This window comes from Hyaena hyaena, unplaced genomic scaffold (genome assembly GCF_003009895.1).
Source record: "Hyaena hyaena isolate Hyena2069 unplaced genomic scaffold, ASM300989v1 scaffold_725, whole genome shotgun sequence".
Lineage (NCBI taxonomy): Eukaryota > Metazoa > Chordata > Mammalia > Carnivora > Hyaenidae > Hyaena > Hyaena hyaena.
Window position 1 is genome coordinate 305,070 of NW_024081355.1, and position 20,896 is coordinate 325,965.

The 20,896-nt window shown below is 50.5% G+C and overlaps 1 protein-coding gene across 1 annotated transcript; it reads right to left on the minus strand.

The window, feature by feature from the left end:
- Nucleotides 1–402: 402 nt before the first annotated feature.
- ACP6 (acid phosphatase 6, lysophosphatidic) lies at nucleotides 403–18,864 on the minus strand. Its single transcript, XM_039217877.1, has 10 exons — nucleotides 18,195–18,864; nucleotides 10,349–10,477; nucleotides 10,103–10,233; nucleotides 9,666–9,745; nucleotides 6,883–6,970; nucleotides 5,913–6,045; nucleotides 4,838–4,938; nucleotides 4,152–4,247; nucleotides 1,267–1,432; nucleotides 403–599 (listed from the first exon to the last, which is right to left on the minus strand). The coding sequence occupies exons 1-10, from the start codon at nucleotides 18,408–18,410 to the stop codon at nucleotides 477–479; spliced, it is 1,263 nt and encodes a 420-aa protein (XP_039073808.1). The 5' UTR covers nucleotides 18,411–18,864; the 3' UTR covers nucleotides 403–476.
- Nucleotides 18,865–20,896: the final 2,032 nt, after the last annotated feature.

Consider the following 20,896-nt stretch of genomic DNA (forward strand, 5'->3'; position numbering starts at 1 on the left):
CCTCATCACAGAATGAACACTGTGCATTGTCATCAGTGACTTACTTATGTGCCTCTCCCAGGGCGCGAAAACGACGTGAGGGCAGAGCCCTTCCACCTTTATAATGCCCACCACTTAGTAGGTACGCAATATGGGTTTGTGAAATGAAGACAGGAAAAAAGAACTCAAGTGCCAAACCAACACAATTCTGCAGGGAGCGGTGACCCTGGCCTGAATCATGGCAAATGCTTCTGGCCATGGAAATCAAGCCACAAAATAGGAAATGCTCCTTTGGTCTCAACCTTATACCTCTCTTCCTTTCAAGAAGGGACCTCAGTACATGATATCTACAGGAAGGAACTACCCTCCAGTTAAAATACATTAACCCGGTTTCCTGCCTTCCCCACACACGACAGCCAGCGGCACTGTGTTACAGCACTTTATTGAAAACCCGACGCATCCTGTTGGTATAAATCAGTCACTCTCCATTCCCAGGTTCAATCACGGGCTTGAGAGCAGAGAGTATGGTATTTTTCTGGGCTCAAGGTGTAAGCGGACAGGGTGTTTAAGAACCTGTCCAGGGGACAGAGCCGGTCAGGGCACCCTTTCGGCACCTGCTCCTGTGGAAGAGACAAGACTCAGCAGCGCCACCGAGGACCCTGGCCTGCTGTTCTCTGCTGTGCACAGAGGTTCGAGGAACTTGACCCAGGGGTGTGTGCGTGCACACACCTAACAGCCAGCAAGGCCCCAACGGCCGCTCAGCTTCCGGAACAGAGCACATGCCTTGCTTGAGACGCTCACTCAAGAACTGCTTGTTGCACTGACCGGGGAGACGCGGTCACATTATAGCCCTGAGCCAGGAGGGTGAAAGGTCGGATCCTGGGCGGGGGCGGGGTGGTGCCTTAGCGTCCGCCCTGGACGGCAGCCAGGGCACTGCCGGCCGACGGCACACAGCCTCCCAAGGACTCCCTCGTTAATTTTCAAAACAGCGTCCCAGTCGGGGTGTTACCTCCTGGCAGAGACACTCAGGAGAAGAGGAGGGGGCTCCTGTTCTAGAAGGAGTCGGGGGCGACCCGTGATAAGGCCCACATCCCAGCCTGCCACCGCATTTCCACTTTTGCCCTGTCCTGGGGCCACGGCTGTGAGCCTCTTTGTTGGGTCCGGAGAGCTGACGGTAGCAAGGAGACTCCGCTGGGCCCAAGGACTGGGCCCACTTGGTGCTAACCTGATGAGCGGGGTTGGTGGAAGGGTGCCCCACCCCACCGAACCGCACCTCACAGGCCTTACCTTCCCCCGGTAATAGAGCTGCACGAACCACTCCTTCGATTCCAGGTGCTGGTAGAGTTCCATGGTCAGATCCACAGCAAACGGGGGCCATTTGTGGTCAAAAATGCCCAGGACGATTAAGAGAGGCATGAGGGTCACATCATGAGCCGCGTAGAGGTAGAGCTTTCTGCAAAGAGGAAACCGTTCTCCATAGGCCTTTACCTCAGGACTCTGGAGGCCAGGCCCTGTCTGCCTCCTTTGAGTAAGGGGTACCCCTGGCCTCAGGCAACATCTAGAAATCAGTGAGATGGGGGGGGACCCTTATTCCCACCCCCATACTTTCATGAGGAGGGATCCCCTCCAGAATGGCTGGCCTTTCCCTTCGTGCCCACCTGCTTGCCCGTCCCTCCCTCACTTCTCTCCCTGGTGAGTTCTGAAGGAGAGACTCAGTGGCGTGGCCCAGTCCCACGTCTCCTCTCTCCTGGGGATGTGGCTGCCTGAGGCAAAGGCTCCTGCCGCCCTTGGCTGTGTGAGGAGTTTAACAGTGCACGTTCTCCTCCCTGCTGGGGAGGCTTGCAGTTTGGGAGAGTCAGGTTCATGTCAAAGGAATATTAATCAGCTTGTTTGGCCTTCCATATACCCTCCAAAGGGCTTTAATCAGTAAGAAAGTTGCCATTTTTTCTCTTTATCTGCCTGTCACCTGTATCTAGCTCTTTAAAAAGATCAAAGGTTTCATGTGTTGACTTTTGCTTTGTTTTAGTTTGAGAGAGAGAGTGCACACACGTGTGTGAGCAGGGGAGAGGCAGAGAGGAGAGAGAATCCCAGGCAGGCTCTACTCTGTCAGCATGGAGCCCATCGTGGGGCTCAAACTCAGCAACCGTGAGATCATGACCTGAGCCGAAACCAAGAGTCGGATGCTCAACAGACGGAGCCACCCAGGCGCCCCTATGTATAGACTCTTAAGTGAGAAGACTAGCACTGGATCCTATAGTATTGTATAGATCCAAAGTCAAGGCGGCAAGGGGGCAAGGGCCATGAGAAAGGTACTGTCAGTGCAGGTGCTATGAAGGACAGGGAAGGAATATTCTGCTATTATAAATCTGGCCCACAGTTCCTGAATGTTCCTGTTTCACCTCACTGTCCCCTCCTGTTCCTGTGCTCGTGATTTTCCAGCTATGGCACAATCTCACTCTAAAGAAGGCAGCCTCAACAGACACATGAAACAATGCTCAGCATCCCTCCTCATCAGGGAAATACAAATCAAAACCACACTGAAATATCGCCTCATGCCAGTCAGAGTGGCTAAAATGAGCAAATCAGAGGACTCTAGATGCTGGCAAGGATGTGGAGAAATGGGCACCCTCCTACACTGTTGGTGGAATTGTAAACTGATTCAGCCCCTCTGGAAAGCAGTGTGGAGGTTCCTCAAAAAATTAACAATAGAACTCCCCTATGACCCAGCAATAGCACTGCCAGGAATTTACCCAAGGGATACAGGAGTGCTGATGCACAGGGGCACATGTATCCCAGTGTTCATAGCAGCACTCTCCACAATAGCCAAAACATGGCAAGAGCCTAAGTGTCCATCAACGGACGAATGGATCAAGAAGATGTGGTTTATCTATACGATGGAATACTACACGGCAATGAGAAAGAATGAAATCTGGCCATGTGTAGCAACATGGATGGACCCTGAGGGTGTTATAAGTGAAACTGAGTGAAATAAGTCAGGCAGAGAGGGACAAATACCATATGTTTGCACATATAGGAGGATTAGGAGGAACTTAACGGAGGATCGTGGGGGAGAAGAAGGGGGGAAGCAGTGGGGGAGGGGAAGAGAGGCAAACCATGAGAGACTCTTGAATGCTGAGAACAAACTGAGGACTGATGGGTGTGGGGGGGGGAGATGGGCATGGAGGAGGGCACTTGTGGGGATGAGCACTGAGTGTCATATGGAAACCAACTTGACAATAAAGTATTTGTAAGAAAAAAAAGAAAAAACCAAACTATTAAAAAACATGAAACAAAAAATAAATAAATAAATAAATAAAATAAAGAAGGCAGCCTGCAACAGTGCTTCTCCCACGGTAGGAGCGTGGGACTCCCGCGGATCTTGCTAAAATGCAGATCCTGGGGCGCCTGGGTGGCTTAGTCGGTTAAGCGTCCGACTTTCGCTTAGGTCATGATCTCGCGATTCGTGGCTTCGAGCCCCGCATCAGGCTCTGTGCTGACTGCCAGCTCGGAGCCTGGAGCCTGTTTCAGAGTCTGTATCTCCCTCTCTCTCTGCCCCTCCCCTGCTCACGCTGTCTCTCTCTCCTAGAAATAAATAAAAATATTTAAAAAAATATTTAAAATGCAGATCCTGATTCAGTAGGTCAGCCCAAATCTGAGCTCCCCAGCAGCGGTGGACGTCCCTCCTGGAGATCACACTCTGCGCAGCAGGTGCCCAGGACACATGACGTTCCCAGTCTGTGCCCCCAGCCGGGTTCCAGGCACCACTGAAGTGGTGACAGAGGTTCAGGCGCTGCTTCCGACGTTCAGAAATGCCTAGCGGGTATCATACCCTTCTATACACTCCCGTGAAGGTGTTCAAACTAAACTGTCTACCAAGCAATCATGTCAGCACGATATTATCATTAGCTAATCTTTCACACATGTTTAATTATTAAAAAAAAAAAAAAAAAAGGAAAAATAAACTTAGTGTTCCTTCTCGCTAACATGACATTTTCAAGCCATGGTAGGACCAGTGCAGCAGGAAGAATGGTGACAGTGTTTGGGACTCCGGGCCTCGTACAGAACTGCCTCCTGTCCCCAACAGCCTGGTTCTTGCCCCGCCTAAAACCTGGGGCCTCCCCTCCCCCTTGCAGCCAGAGGCCTGTCCTGCCCTCGGCTGCCGTGGCTGGTACCTGGTCTGGCCGGGCGGGGTGGCAGGGTCCACGACCTTCAGCAGGTTGCTCTCCAGGATGTGGAGGAACGGGCCCACCGCCATCTGAAGGCTTTCCCTGTGGCGGGCGAGCGGCACTGAGGCAAGCCGGTAGGTGCAGGCACACAGGATGCAGGCGGGCTCCACCGGGCCCCATGAGCCCCATCAGACCGCCCCGCATGCAGCGCCGCAAAGCGGGGGCGGGGGGGGGGCGTTTGGGGGGAGGAATGGCACCGCCTCTGGTGCGAGGGTTCTCTGTGTACAAAGACTCCCAACACCAAAAGTGCCAGGATGTGGACCTGGCTTGTAAGTTGTAAACTGATGAGCAAAGTCAACAATCATCATTCTTCCACCAGCTCTCCCCACCCAAACCCTTGGAAACTTCGAGTAAAAGGGGAAACAGTCAGTGTTTAAGAGAAACTCAGTTGAGGGGTGGCTCCTGGTTCCTTATAGCCGCGACCGGGAGAACCAGGTCCCCAGTTGCAGCTCCAGAAGTGTAAGGATGTAGGGCCGAACCCATTCAACAGGCGGCAGAACAGGGTGATCCCCCTCCGCACATGTAGAAACACGCGCTGGCAGGTGGAAACAGGCCAAGTGAACCCCCTTCCCCACCCAGCGGGAGGCCGGACGGAGCGTGACCTCTGACGGCAACAGCTAAAGGTCCCTCACCTGTCTTCCCTCTGCATGACGTACAAGGCCGTGTCCACGGCTCTCTGCTCAATCGTCCGTGCAAACTTCCTCAGCGCGGGGCAGCTCGGGAGCTTGTGCACCTGGAAGGGCCATGGGGACAGTTTTACAAAGACATGCTTCCTGTTTGCTGAGCTCGGCAGCTGACCAGCTTCCACAGAGCCTTCGGGGGCCTGTCTTCACCTGGCGAAGGGCCTCAGCAGCCCCAAAAGCTACGTCCCAAGGCCCTTCTGAAGCAATTCCCTGGGGGGGGGGGGGGTAACTCTTTTTTCCTACCTTTCTGATGGTTTCCCATCTACTTGGAAATAAAAACATTTGTATTTTTTTTAAGTATAAAAAATAAATAAGACACAGGGCAAGAATTCGTAAATTTCCACATGGCTTTCATTTCCTCAAAATGGACTTCTAAAAAGGATGCCATGTAAATACTTTTCTATAAACTCTCATCTTACAACCTGGCCTCCATATTACCCATAAGCACAGGGCAGTTCTATCTCCAGGGCACACGGTCATCCTGACAAGAGGAGGAAGGGGGGCCCAGGCGACACTGCACCGTCGGGTGTCTGCCTTTTGAATCCAGAGAAGGCTTTCCTGCTGGGTGGTCTTTAGTATTCATTACGTAAAAAGAGAATCTATGGCTCATTACATTTGGGAAAAACAGATTTAAAGATTGATCAGCCTTCTTTACCTCTCAGATTCTTTACTCTGCTGCTGTGCGTAGAGACTCTCTGAACGGTGATATGGTAACAGGGGTTCCAAAACTGTTAGACACAATCCCCATCACCCACCCCGCCCGTCTACACAGTGTACACACTCACATCGCGGGTATTCTGGGAACGTGCCTCGGGAAACTCTGATCTAGAGTTAAATGTCCATGTGCCTAAGCAAGTGAGGAGTCCTCCCTGCTTGTGCTCAGCTCCCACATCCATCCTACCTGCAAGTCCTCCCACAGCTGCCTCCGGACAGGGAGCCCTCCGCCCTGCCTCTGCCCACTTCCCTCTGCCCCGCCCATTCCCCCCAGTGCCGCACCCCCAGGGCCAGAGGACAGTCACCCAACCTGCTCAGCAGCCACATTGTCAAGGAGGCTGAGGAAGTCCACTCCATCATGACTGGCAATGCCCATCCCTTCCTTCACCTTTTGTAAATCCTCGGAGATTCCTGGCTGCAAAGATGCGGCCTGCCTCCGGCCTCTGCCAAAAAAACCAAAGGCAAAGCCTTATTGTACAGTAATTAACAGTTTGCAAGGTGTATCTCATTCATCATTTGGGATCTCATGTAATCTTCAGTAGTAAACCGTTGGGGTTAGCAGGGATCAGTCTCACCTTACACATGAGTCAACCAAGGTTCTGTGAATTCAAATGACTTACACAAGGAAGTTAGCAGGTACCAGAGCTAGAATAACAGCCTGGGTTCCCAAATTCCGCTCTAGCACTGTCTTCCATTATACCAAAAACGATACAACCATGGTCCTGGTCTGCTTGAAAACAATATTCTTTTTTTTCTTTTTTAAATTTTTTTAATGTTTTATTTATTTCTGAGAGAGAGAAAGAGACAGCGTGAGCAGGGGAGGGTCAAAGAGAGAGGGAGACAAAGAATCTGAAACGGGCTCCAGGCTCTGAGCTGGCTGTCAGCACAGAGCCCAACGTGGGGCTCGAACCCACGAACCATGAGATCATGACCTGACTCGAAGTTGGACGCTTAACTGACTGAGCCACCCAGGCGCCCAAAAACAGATATTCTTGACCCAAGAATATCTGACCCGACTCGGGCCGAATGTGCCATGTCTCCGGGCAGGCAGGTGGCCTCTCCCAAGCTTGCTGTACCTTCCCTAGATGCTTCCACTACGAGCAAGAGCTTCATTTCCTGGACAGCAATGGCAGGCCCGAGTGTGAAGCAATCCTTCCCACCACTCACCCACCAATACGGCAAGCCTGGGTGGGCCCCGCAGGTCAGGCAGAGGCCTGCCAGCCCCAAGTGCCAAAGGTCTGGCTGTTCCCCACTGGTGAGCAAGAACCCAGGGCGGTTACCTCGTCCTCTCCTGCAGGCTCCAGCAGTTCCCGTAGTTGGGGTACAAGACTTCAGAGCTTGCTTCATCAGTGTGGATGACGATGGGTCCTAGAAGGAAGGGGAGAGCCAGGCAGGAAGAGGCTTCAGCTTGTCCCTCCCAGCGTCCCCACTCCCTTCTTCTCTTGTCTGTTTCAGGCGACAGATCATCAAGGTTACTTTTTAAGGACAGTAATTGCCTTCACCATCCCTGGCCTCGCCCACAGGAGCTCTCCTGCAGGCTGGGAAGTGGAGAAAGCAAGGAGCAGCCTTGCTCTGTCTGGCCCCGCCCCTCCTATCCGGCCACACCGGATCAGAGCAGGTACACACCCAGATCAGACTGGCACCTCCCTGATCTGTTCCAAAAGACTCCTGCACCACCAGCCCTTGGGCATTCTAACAAAGAATGGGCCGGCCTGGATGCTATCAGAACGAGGTGACTTCCCTGCCTCTTAAAGTCCAATCCTATGGACCAATATGGTGACTCAGCACATGACAATCTAAGGAAAGCGACCACAAGGTCATCAATCCTGCCAGACCCCGTGGCCTTGCCTAAAAGGAAAGCCAGGCTCCCAGATGAACTGCCAGGAACCACACATTAGACTACAAATACTGTGTCTCATACAGTTGACCCTGGAACCACCCGGAGGTTAAGGTCACCCATCCCCCCCACGCAGTCAAAGATCCATGTATACTTTTTTTTCCATGTATAATTTTTGATTCCCCAAAAACTTAACTACTAATAGCCTACTGCTGACTGGAAGCCTTACCAATAATATACATAGTTGATTAACCCATATTTTGTATGCTGTATGTATTATATAGTGTAGTCTTACAACCAAGTAAGCTAGAGAAAAGAAAATGTTATGAAGAAAAGAATAAGGAAGAGAAGATACATTTGTATTTCTGTACTGTACTTACCAAAACAAAACCATGCCTAAGTGGACACATGCAGTTCGAACCCATGTTCAAGGGTCAACTGTATACCTCACAGTAGCTCACTACTGCTCAGAGCTCACAAGTACCTTTATCGCCTCCTATCCATACCCACAGAAGGTGCTCGAACACCTTCCGAGGCTTTGCTCTGTGCCAGAGACGGCAAGGGCTTGTGGCGGCTTCCTTTGCTACATGACTCAAGATGGACCCTCTCTAATGGCAAAGAGATAGGCGCTCTTGTTACAGCAGCTCTCTGGAATTCACGGAGGTCAATATAGGGTGATCGGGTGAATATAAGCCCCGAAGCGCTAGTATCTCAAACAAAAATCTGACAGTCAAAATTCCAGGAGCATATGGTGACTTTGCTAGAATATCAAAATTCAGACACACTTTGTTGGTCAACTGATCAGAGGCCCTCTCCAGAGATGTGTCCTCTGAGCAGCAGAGCCTCAGGATGAAGAATATTGGCTTCTGGTGCCAGACCGCCAAACTCTGAGTCCCTGTTCCGCCATTTCCATCTTCGTGTCCCTGGGAAAGTCATGTAGCCTCTCTGTGCCTTACTTCCCTTCTCTGTAAATTGGGGATACTATTACTTACATCACAGGATTATTACAAGAATTAAACAGGTGAGTAGGTACAAAGCTACTAGAAAAGGCTCTGGTAGGTGGTCAGATTGGAGTCCCAGGGCGCGCGGGTCCCGTGGCTGGTGGATGTGATGACAGCATTTCCCTCCCTGTTGGGAATATGGGGCAGTCTCAGTCTGAGACCTGCCTATCGTCAGGTGCCTCCACGAAACAGCTTTCCTACTCCAGTCATACCTCTGGTGTTTTCAGACCAGAGCATATTCATGTGCCTTTTAGAAGTTGGGTGAGTGCAGAGCTTTCAGAAGGCCAGCACTGGGCTCTCCCAAAGCGGGCGGCCCCCTCTGTTGGCTCTATGTTACTCTTGGGTTCAGGGGCCAGATTCAGCTGGAATTAGCAGCTATACCCAACTCCGACGGGGGGTGAGGCCGGCCTCATCTGGCCTGGAGGTTTCTATTCTTTTACATATATTTTTTTTAAGGCTGATGGAAATTTTATTATCTATTTGAGATACTGCTAAAGAAGCTAAGCAAGAACCTTTGCTTTACAGCACCATTCTAGTATCTTAATACTGGTGAGGTCATGGGGCTATGAAACTCAGACTGGCAATTAAATGTAGATTTGGATCAAGTATAAGTGACAAAATGCAGCTCCCTCTGACAGTCAACGGCCCTCGATTCATGAGATCCATGAAGGAAAATAATACACGTGGTCCTTGGTGGTGAAAAGGTCGGGCCCCACTCGCTGCAATCACTCACTGGCTGAGCACGTTAAAACCCAAACTTAACAGCCTTTCTCAGCGAGGAAAGGCTGAACGGAATACTGTCAGTACCGCCCGAGTCATTCCATGGATTATCGCTGAGTCCAAGCCGATGGCAGCGGGCTTGGGTCTCGGCTAAGTGTTCCTCCTGCCCTCCTTCCTTTTCAGCAGTGTCTTACCTATGCAGAAAGCCCCAGGATTATTCACAAGGCCTGGCTGGGGGTGCCTCAGGCAGCCTGTGTAGAAGCTTAAGAGGAGAAGTCAGGAATAGGGGCACATCGGAGTGGTTGACACATCGCTGTGTAGGTCAGGCTGGCAGCAGGCCAGACAAGGGAGGGCCCACCAGAGCACGTACACCTTGGAAGCCACATGTGAAGAGAAGAGAAACCCAGGGAACAGGCATGGAGAAAGAGAGGCGGGGAGGGCTTTGGAAGGATGAAGCAAGAGCTCCTCAGAGACAAGGGCGGACTTCTAGACTCCAAACTCGAACCTGCTTTCTGACTTTGGAAAAGCCCAGCCAGCAAACACCGGGTAGACTCCAGATTCCGATATATATTAGTGGAACGAACACTGGAGAAAAACAAAAGGGTAGAGATGCTCAAAAACAGGAAGATATCATTATATACACTGCCTTATCTTCCAGAGCAACTGGGAGGCTTTAAGACCACCTAAGGGGAGCTATGGGACTGGAAGGGATCCTGCATCTCTCTGTGGGATGGGTGCCTCAAGGGCCCCAAAAGCCAGTGAACGTGACCTCCACTGACCACATGTTCACAGGATCCTATCATATACAGGTAACTGCCCCAAACTATCGCGGGGAAGAATGGGAACCATCTTGGAAGTGGGGTTGGGGGGTGGGAGTCAGTACAGGCGTCCTCAGGCATAAATCTTAAAGTGGAAGCAATATCCCTTTTAGGAAAGACTCACAAGACCTCCAGTGGGTTGAAGGTTGGCGAAAGAAAGGGGAGGTCCTCCACATAGCTCTTCCGCAGCCTCTCTCCCAGGGCAAACATCTGCTGCATGCCCACGTTGGTCAGCTGTCCAGCAAACATGCCCCCCTGACATGGGGCAGAAAGAGAAGAATGAAAATACCTCACAGTCTGCTAAACCCAACCCAGAGAAAACCACAGAAGCTTTACAGGGGGCTCTGCAGGGCAGGGAGGCCTGGCTCACCTTCAGTATGGTCTTATGGTACTGAGAGTCGAAAGGAGAAGGTGGTTTCGGGCCGCCGGCTAGATTGGTGACGGTGTAATCAAACTGAGTTTGGGGTGGAACCTCTAATAGCTGGAGATTCCACTCTGCCTGTTATGACCACAAAAACAATACATTGTTTAGAAGTTTCTTGAAACTTACAGCATTAATATCCAGCAGCGCCTGGGAGACATAGCTGGGGTCACAGACCCTAGACTCACACCGTCCCATGGGAAGGAAAGAAAGAGGCTTTAACTCTAGCTCCAATGAAGGGAAGAAGAGAGCATAATTTATTATTCCGAGGGTCCTTAGCCCAAGTCTTGTTATTGCATTAGCACTCACTATTAAGATGCTGCTTTGGCACTAAGCCCAAGCTGCAGTAAGGGGGAGAGGCCACCAGAATGCCTGGCATGCAAATACTTGGTGAATGAACCAATGAACGAATGAATGACAATAATATGACCTCGGTGAGCAGACACTTGTAAGATTTTTCCAGGAATCAACCTCCAGGTTTCTAAAATTTTTTTTAGAATTTAAATAAACTATTTTATTTACTTTTGAGACAGAGAGCGACAGAGCATGAGCGGGGGAGGGGCAGAGAGAGAGGGCGACAAAGAATCCAAAACAGGCTCCAGGCTCTGAGCTGTCAGCACAGAGCCTGACGCGGGGCTTGAACACACGGACCACGAGATCATGACCTGAGCCAAAGACGGACACTTAACCGACTGAGCCACCCAGGCGCCCCAACCTCCAGGTTTCTATGCCTCCCCGGCCCTTAAGGACTCTACCTAATGTCCCTTTTCATTCCTTTCATCCAGTTTCTCAAATAAGGGGCTGCCCCCTTAGAACCCTTCACTCTTCGCCATCTTCCTTTCCTCCTTGCAATCTGATTCCTGCTCCACCGTACTGCTGTGGTTTCAAAACATCACAAGTGGCCACAGGTCTCAGAGCCCCAACTGCCCATGAAACTCTTACACTCACTGAGTCAGGTGGGAGGACTTCGATTTTAAAAACAAAAATCTTTTCTTCTTCCCACATACCAGCTCCTCTTCCAAACACATTACGTCGCTTGCAGTGATTACACACAGCTCCCAGGCCCCCAACTCACAGCCCTGACTCTCCCCTACTGCTCTACCAGCACGCACTAAATAAACTCTGTTGATCACCGCCTAGGAAAAAAGTCACTCCCAAAGGTCCTCCTTTTATCTGTCGGAGTGTAAAACATTATTGCCTCAGGCAAATGTGACTGACTCCCTTCCCTCCACCCCGACAATCCATAGATACCCCCGTCCTGCCACTGATCCTGTGAAGCCACTTTCATCATATCAGTAGCTTTTTCCTAATGTGTCAAGAGACCTTCCAGGACTCCCCCCATGGGCTGAGCCCCTGTCCCCAGCTATACTGTCACTATGCATCTCTCTGCCCCTCCCCAGATCAGACCATGCCCACTGCTTCCTCTGCATCTTCTATCAACTTGCTTCCGGTGCTCGGAGGGACTCCTGCCCATCCAGCTTCTCTTCAAGGTGCAATGATAGCTCAGGTCTTACTTCCCATTAGTGACTACTCCAGCTTTTAGTGGTTGCCTTCTTACCTGAGTTCCTACAGCACTTAAAGTCACAAGATCGTTTAACTCAATTTCCCACTACTCTGTTTTAAAACCAACGTTTGAAAAAACTTACTGGGTCGTGTGTCATTGTATCTGCCTTGGCCCCTCCCAGAAATGGCCCAGGAGAGCGCCCCAGGTTTCCTTCCACACAAAGGAAACCCTCCATTCTTTCAAATGACACTGTCTCAGTCCCACCTGCAGCCAGCCCTCCAGACCTGGGCATCGGCCCCCAAGGGGGCTGCAGCGACTGGCCTCAGAAGACTGGGTGTTCAGAGCAGCGACCTTCTTCTTACCGTCCGTAACCACGACTCCTTCTTCCAAAGTTCTGATCCTTTAACTTCCCTGCATAAAACCCTCCACGGGCTTACAGCTGCATGATGGCCCCTGCCTCTCCCTCTCTCTCCCCCATTTCTTCCCTGTCCTCCACACCTGCCCTCTAGCAGCCTCACAGCGTTGTTTTTTTGTTTTCAATTTATTTCTAGGAGAGAGAGAGAGACAGCGTGAGCAGGGGAGGGTCAGAGAGAGAGGGAGTCACAGACTGAAACAGGCTCCAGGCTCTGAGCTGGCAGTCAGCACAGAGCCCGACGTGGGGCCCGAACCCACGAACCGCGAGATCATGACCTAAGCGAAAGTCGGACGCTTAACCGACTAAGCCACCCAGGCGCCCCACACAGCGTTGTTTTCTACAGCACTGTCCTCGTACTTCCCAGCCTTTCAACCTCCTGTTTCTTCTACCTGGAATGTTCTTTTCCCTTTCATCTGAAAAGGTTTCGCTCATTCCGCAAGACGGCTTAAATGTTCCCAGGAGCTGTGACGATGGCCCCAGGATCTCAGAGGAGCCTCAGTGGCTCTTTTTGGTGGCCTTCAGCAAACTGTATTAGAAGAGCTCCCTTACTAGTCTGTCCTGCTCAGCAGTCCTGCTCTGAGAAGAGGCTGGGTCGCTGATTTACCCCTGCATTTTGGAAGCCCAGCAAAGGGCCCGCACACAGACAATTTGCCAGACGTTGTGAAAGAAACCAAGACTAAGAGAACATGATCCTGCCTTTTCTAGGTTTGTGGGATGGCAGAGACAAGAAGCTATGAAGGTGAATGACAGCGGCACTAAAACAGAAACCACGTGCCCTAAGAAACCAGATGAGGGCCCCAGGAGTTCAAAGAAGACAGACCTCTTCTGGCTGGGGATTCAGAGGAGTTTCATGGAAGCAACGGCCTTCGAAGTGAAGACGCTTTAGAAAAGCGAAGACTTGGACTTGTGAGTGAAAGGTGGGTAAGGGGAGACTGGTATTCAGAATCCTAAGAACAGAAAGAAGTCTGAGTGAGGCAGAGATGGTAAAGAATGCATACAGGAGGGCACCTGGGTGGCTCAGTCGTTTAAGTGTCCGACTTCGGCTCAGGTCATGATCTCACGGTTCGTGGGTTCGAGCCCCGCATCGGGCTCTGTGCTGACAGCTAGCTCACAGCCTGGAGCCTGCTTCAGATTCTGTGTCTCCCTCTCTCAGAAATAAACATAAAAAAAAAAAAAAGAAAAAGAATGCATACAGGAAAACAAGTGGTTTGGTGTGCTTCAACCTGGGACCTGTTTTGAAACCTTTTTTTTTTTTTTAAGTAACAGCCCAGTTTTTGTTGTTGTTAAGTTTATTTATTTGAGAGAGAAAGAAAGAGAGTGGCGGAGGGACAGAGACAAAGGGGACAGAGAATCCCAAGCAGGCTCTGCACTGTCAACGCAGAGCCCAACACACAACTCGAACTCCCGAACCGCGAGATCGTGACCTGAGCCAAAATCAAGAGTCAGCCGTTTAACCCACTGGGCCACCCAGGCGCCCCTCAAACTCTTTAATCAGCAAATACCAAATAGAATTTAACTTTATTTTCATTAAAAAAAATTTTTTTTTTATGTTTATTTATTTTGGACAGAAAGAGAGAGAGAGCCTGAGCAGGGGAAGGGGCAGAGAGAGACAGGGAGACACAGAATCCAAAGCAGGCTCCAGGCTCTGAGCTGTCAGCACAGAGCCCGATGCGGGGCTCAAACTCATGAACCGTGAGATCATGACCTGAGCCAAAGTCGGACATTTAACCGTCTGAGCCATCCAGGCGCCCCTCAAATTTTTAAGACTAGATGATACACTAGTTGTGTACATGGTACCCACCCCCACGCTCACTGTCATTCTTGTTCCTGCTAGTCAGCTTCTGAGTTAGTGGCAAAGACTAGCTTTGAAATATTACTTATTTAGGCCCCATTTTTAAGAACTCACTTAAAGTAGAGGATAGCAAGACCTAAGATAGGGTAAGACAGAGTAGTCAATTCAAAGCAGGCAAGGAAGACAAAAGCAAACTAGTATAGGGACAAAAACTGGATACAGAAATAAAGTTTCTCAAAAATCTACACTGTAAAGACCCATATATTTAACTGCAGGTGGGACAAAGATTCAGTGCTAAGCTCTCCGGCTTTTATGGAGGGAGAAACTCGATCAGCTAGACAAGCTTAAAGATAAAAGCAAGCCAACTGTGCAGGAGAAGCACACCACTTCTAATGCTAACAGACAAATTCCTCCCAAGGGTCCTCATAAAGAGGATAGAGTAATATAATGAACATCTTTTCACCAGTCACAGCAATGAGTTCCGTGGGGCTGTCTCCTACTTTTCTCAACACAGAACGATGACATCTCACCAAAGCACATCTCTGTGAAGACAATACTATACTGGGATTGATATGCTACATTCCGGAGGTAAAAGGAAAAAAAAAAAACTACATGAAAGTAAACAAACCCCTTCGAGGTGTAGATGGCAGAATAAAGCGGTGGTTTGAAACCTTGGCTGTACATCGGCTTCATGGGAAAAAAATTTCGAAACAAACAAACTGATGCCCAAGCCCCATCCTGAGCTCATCACATCTAGATCTTCCTGATCTGGGATGAGGCCTCAACTTTTTTAATGCTATCCAGTCCGGATCATTCTAAAGCTCTACCAGAGAAAATGTTGCCATGTCTGGATGCTCCGGGCCAGTCAAATCAGAATCTGCAGAGGGGACACCCGAGCATCAATATTTTTTAAAGCTCCCCATTGGGGGTGCAAAGGCTTTCCAAGATCAGGCAGTCAAGGACACTGCTCTAGAGGAATGAATGGAGTCACTGGTACATCCATGGTGTCATGCTTCCGGAACAGGGCTTCTCTTCGCCGAGCTCTGGATAGTACTGAGCAACAGTGAGATCGACAGTATCCTTCCCAAATAAACAGAAACCCAAATGCCTTAATCGATAGCAGAACGCAGATAAGTCAGGCTTTATTTTATAAACTCTGAGGAACCTGCCTGAGTTGGAGGCCATCTTGCCTAGATATGAGCTACGGGGGATCTGAAAGCAGGGCCACATTTATCTCGTGAATATGCCCTTGAGTCTCATCTAATGGTCAGGAAAAAAACAGCCTACCACGTTCCAGAGCTTATATTCCCAAGTACAGCTAAAGGAAGACAAATTAAGTCAACAGCCGTTCAAGCCAGAAGAAATCAACGCAATAAAACACCTCGTTTTAAACAACGCTACTTTCTGAAGATTTCTGAGATAACTGGATGGAGTGACTTGTCACTTGTATTCATCTATTAACCAGTCACAAGTCTGGAAACATCTACCAAAGGCAATTTTCGTTTTAGAATTGTTGCCAGGTGGTGCCTTCTGACTATAGTTAATAAAGGAACCAGGAGGCTTAGAAAATCCCAATAACAACCACTATGGAGCTGGATCTTGAAAAGCAAACCGGAGAGAAATCATCCAGAAACAAGTTACGCCGATGACACGTGCTCACAGCCTAGACGGAAAAAGGCTTGGTTCCAGCCCTGGCTTTGATGCTAATCAAAGATGTTTCATGCATTTGGCTGAAGTCTGGAGAATGTGAATAGGCAGAAGGTAACGTGCCTTCCCTGACTGCAAAGGGAGGCCATGGGCTCAGAGGGTTCTTACTTTGTGGCTACACAGACAGAAGACGAATGAAGCTGGCATTCTACCTGAGCTACAAACTGTCCCTTCCAACATCATGGCAGAAGGTAACCATCACATACCCGCTAGCTCAGGAAAAAGTCCTAAAAGAATCCAAATCTTTCTCAGGCTCTTAAGGATGTATACTAAGTCCAAGCCTAGACATTCAGACTTGTATTCTCTGCTACCACTGATTTGTCTTTAACACGGTGAGTCTTCTGTCCCTATATGTTACTTTCCAGCCTTTCTGTAACAAGAAGAAACAGAGAAGGGGGAGACAGGCTATGTCCAAAAATCATAAGGAAGATTTAGTGAAAATACACAAAGGGAGAATAAGGGATTGAAAACGCATCGGAAAGCAAGGAAGGAATGGGGTCAGGGGAGGAGGGAGGATGAGAAAAAAGAAATACCAATACCAGATGGAACGTGGTGCAGCCATTCAGAAAGGCTAACTAGAAATCTGGTAGCAGAATTAAGTGCCTGCCAAAATTTGTTTATTCATGTGGGAAGTGCTTTAAAGGGTTGAGTTCATGTGTGGCAATCTTTAAGAACCAGCTTTTTAGGGGGCGCCTGGGTGGCTCAGTTGGTTAAGCGTCCGATTTTGGCTCAGGTCATGATCTCATGGTTCGTGGGTTTGAGCCCTGCGTCGGGCTCTGTGCTGATGGCTAGCTCAGAGCCTGGAGTCTGTTTCAGATTGTGTGTCTCCCTCTCTCTCTGACCCTCCCCTGCTCATGCTGTTTCTCTCTCTCTCAGAAATAAATAAGACATTAAAAAAAAAAAGAACCAGATTTTTAGTTGTGTAGTGAAAGGTCACAACCCTAAGGGTTTCTGGAAAGCAACTATGATCATGAAGAGTCTGCCAAATATGAGGTTTGGAAATCTATTGAACTTGCTCCAACATCAGCCAGGAGGACCAGTTCATCCAAAAGCCCTCCACAGGTAAGTGTGACAGCGGTGGCCTGAGGATTTCAGGTTGCCTCTTTTAACTTCGCCGGGAAGCCAGTTCTTCAATTATAGGCCTGCCTAATACCAAAGACCAGAGACCTTCACTGCCTGTCTCCAAAAATCAAACCCAGGAAGGTTAATCATTTAAAAAAAAACCCCTAGGGGCTGCTGGATGGCTCAGCTGTTGATTTTGGGTCAGGTCATGGTCTACCAGTTTCGTGGGTTCCAGCATTTCATTGGGCCCTGACGCTGACAGTGTGGAGCCTGCTTGGGATTCTCTCCTCCCCTCTCCCTCTTATGTGCTCTCTCTCTCTCAAAATAAACACTTAAAAAATAAATTAAAAAAAACCTATTTGTGCTTTCTTCATAATTACCCTGACCAAACCAGGTAGATTTTAAGACATTACAGCCACATGACTAGCCAATTAAAGATATTCTCCTACCTCAAATCCCATCCACAATAGTTTTAGAAACCCCAAAATAGGGGCGCCTGGGTGGCTTAGTCGGTTAGGCGTCCGACTTTCGCTTAGGTCATGATCTCGCGGTTCGTGGGTTCGGGCCCCATGTCGGGCTCTCTGCTGACTGCCCGCTCAGAGCATGGAGCCTGTTTCAGTCTGTGACTCCCTCTCTCTCTGACCCTCCCCTGCTCACGCTGTCTCTCTCTCTCTCCTCTAGAAATAAATAAAAATATTAAAAAGGAAAAAAGAAACCCCAAAATAGAAAAAAAAAAAAAAAGCCTTCAATGTATCTCAAATTTCATCAAACTGAAGGCCGAGGTGATCCCTCGGCCAACAAATTAAAAGATGTTGCCCTATGTTCCCCACAGTGATCCCAGTTATGGGCTTCCTGCAACTCTTGACAACCTTCAGTCACAAGAAATGCATTACACTCCCATTCTCAAGTTCACCCAAATAACTGTTAGAAGTGCAGAATCTCAGGCCCTACCCCGCACCTGCTGGATTAGAATCTTCATGTGAACAAGATCCCTAGGCGACTTCTAAGCACCCTAGGGAGCGTAGTAGTATCAGCTGTGCTGCCCCACAGCCGTCAGCCAGGGGCACAACTAGAAGTTCCCGGGGTACCCTACATCTGGAGGGTACGAGAGGCAGGAGCGGCTACGGGTGCCAGGCCAGCACTTCTGCACAAGAGCTGGGGGGCGGACCTGACTACTGCGGTTTGCTTCTGGTCTGGACCCAGCCGGAATCCCGCTGAATGTAAACTCCCAAGGTTCGGGGCCCGGCGCCGGGTCCGCCCGCGGTCGACCGCACGGTCCCCGCCCCACCAGCCCCGGCCCAGGCAGGCCTCTCACCTGCTCCTGCGGGAGCGGCTTGAGAGGACTCCGCGCTCCGTGTCGGAACACCACCTGCACCATCTTCAGCTCCAGCCGACTCCGGTCGACCGGCCGCTGGCCGGCCGCCCCCAGGGCCTCGGCCCGGGCCACGCGACGCCGGTGGACGCAGTACGCCACCGAAGCCAGGATGCCCAGGGGGGCCCACGTGCGCACGCCGAAGACACGGTGGATCATGGTGGAAGCCCCCGGGCGGCCCTCCGGGATGAAGATGCACAAGGCGGGGTGAGGCTGCACAAACTTTCCGACCGCGCGGGACTCAGCGGCCGCCCCCAAGTTCCCCGGAACCCGCGGGGGTGCACATCCAGCCTCCAGCCAAGCTGCGGCGACCGCGGCGACTCCTGGCCCTGGGGCGGGGGGACCCCAAGTGGAAGCGTGGGGGGAGAAGCGGAGGAGGGAGCAGCGAAGACTCCCCGGGAGTTTTAACTCGGGTCGGGTTCGCCGCTCCCGCCGCACACACCACAGCGAGAAGTTCGGCTCCTTATGTTTCGCCCTCTAGGAAACCTTAAACTTGTAATCCAAGTTTGGCCTCCGGAGCTCCGATGGGACGGAGACCAGCCTTGAGTTCCCCGGCGGCTGAGACTCCACGAACACAGAGGACCGGATTCCACTACCACCTCAACGACCCAGGGACCAAGTCCCAAGTCGATCCGCGCAGAGGAACACGGGAAAACGAGTCCCGCGGTGACGCCTCTTTTGGAGGCTCTGGGTTGTGAGAACTACAACTCCCACAAGGCTGCGCGCGGCGGGCCTCTTAGCGGGAGGTAATTCCTCGCCCTAGGCTTTGCCTCTCGCTCCCCCGCGGGGCTGGCCACCGAGGGTCCAAGTCTCCAAGACTGGGTGGTCAGCGTGGTTCGCAAGCATGAATCCGCGACTTTGCCTGGCCGATAGGGTAGGAAGAGTGAAGACTGGGGTAGAACTGGGTGACCGAGGGGAGGAATTTGATTCTAAGGAGTGAAGGAGCCTTCCGTCCTGGAAAAAGTGGGGTCTGTGAAGCTAAGAGCCCAGGCACCAATTCACTGAGTGATCGTCATTTGCGAAGGGCGGCGTTTTACACTTAATCTTCACTTACTAAGATTAAAGATTAAAAGGCCCTTTCTAAGTTTATAGAGGCCGAAGTGGTCGCAAACATCTAGAACTTTAAGCTCACTTACGTCCGTATTTCTTACGGAAAAATCCAGGGCTTGCATGTGAGTGTCCCAGTGACTAAACATCTTTATTTACAAAGAGGAGAATGCTACCTGTAACCATCTGTTGGTCTGGTTTCTCTTGCACATGGGGCTACCTCAAGCCTGGGTTCTGAATCTTGGCAACAGAACATAATGGAACCAGTTGTGTCTGTCTGAAGGCAAAGGTCAAGTCGAGAGGAGAGACATTTGTGAGAAGACTCTGAATTTATGCCCTTTAACCTGTTCTTAAATCTTTCAGCTTTTTAGTCCTGGGTCAAACTGGACCAAATATGAAGACAACATACTTCCAGAGTATGACTTCTGACCTGGGTCCAAGCTTGTTCAGCAATCTACAAGGTTATGAATACCCTACTATGGGGAAGGGTCATTTGGAATATGCTCATTGTCACAGTTTTCCCCCTGGCCTAGCCCCTGCGTGGTTGGACTCCCTCTTCAAAGTCTCATTGTGCATCTTGATGTGAATACAAACAGAAAGCTGTTTTTCTATAGCCTCAGTAATGCATCTGGAGGGCCAGACAACACCTCTTCGGAAACTCTAATCCCCGTGGTTAGAGATATCTGTTCTCAGCCGTTCGGCAAAACATGGTACAACTTTTATGCTGAAGGACCCTGATAATCTGAACAGCTTTGGCAGCCCTGGGAGTTTCCGCATGTCGGGGTAGCTTTAAGACGATGTTAACGTTGGCATCTGGATGCCAGTACCTCCAGCAACAACGAACAGCACGCCAGTGCACACCCTCCCCTCTGACAGCCTTGGCACAGATTTGTCCAGTGTCATGAGCAGCACCTTTGCCCTATATGAGCAGTAGCAGTGGCGGCTTGTTGCTGAGGACATACACGTGTAGCTGGGGTGACTGTGCCAATGGATCTCTGTGGGAAGCCAGAGCAGGTAAGGCTGGACAGATGAGAGCACTGTTTGTCAGCACTTATAAGACAACTCCTGGGGCGGGGGGGCGGGGGGGTGGAAGGGAGGGCGCCTGGGTGGCCCAGCCAGTTAAGCGTCTGACTTTGGCTCAGGTCGTGATCTCATGGTTCGTGGGTTCGAGCCCCGCGTCGGGCTCTGTGTTTACAGCCAGCTCAGAGCCTAGAGCCTGTTTCTGATTCTGGGTCTCCCTCTCTCTCTGACCCTTCCCTGCTCGCTTGCGCGCGCACTCTCTCTCTTTCTTTCTCTCAGAAAAAAAAAAAAAGACGACTCCTGGGGAATCCTATAAATATTTAGTATGTGATGTATGGTGGTGCCTTTTGTTTAAAGTAAGCTGTGATTTAAAGGAAAGGCTGGAAATCGTGAGGTCATGCCCTAGAGTCTGGGGATGGCCCCGGGAGAGGGTGGAGGAGGTGGACGCACTGAACTCCTGTTGTTGGTATAACCCTAGTTTTGCCATCACGCAGGGATGGCTTGGGAAACCCACCAAACTGGGTGCAGACGGCGGCATTTAATACGATGCCAAAACTTGGTTTTAATGATGAAATTAG

What these genes read in the sequence shown, in the direction of transcription:
- ACP6 (XM_039217877.1), bottom strand. Translation starts at nt 18,410, where the DNA reads ATGATCCACCGTGTCTTCGGCGTGCGCACGTGGGCCCCCCTGGGCATC. An exon ending in AGCCGCTCCCGCAGGAGCAG is followed by an intron (nt 10,478 to 18,194) that starts GTGAGAGGCCTG and finishes TGGTCATAACAG; the next exon opens with GCAGAGTGGAATCTCCAGCT. An exon ending in ACCCCGCCCGGCCAGACCAG is followed by an intron (nt 1,433 to 4,151) that starts GTACCAGCCACG and finishes TCCTCTTTGCAG; the next exon opens with AAAGCTCTACCTCTACGCGG.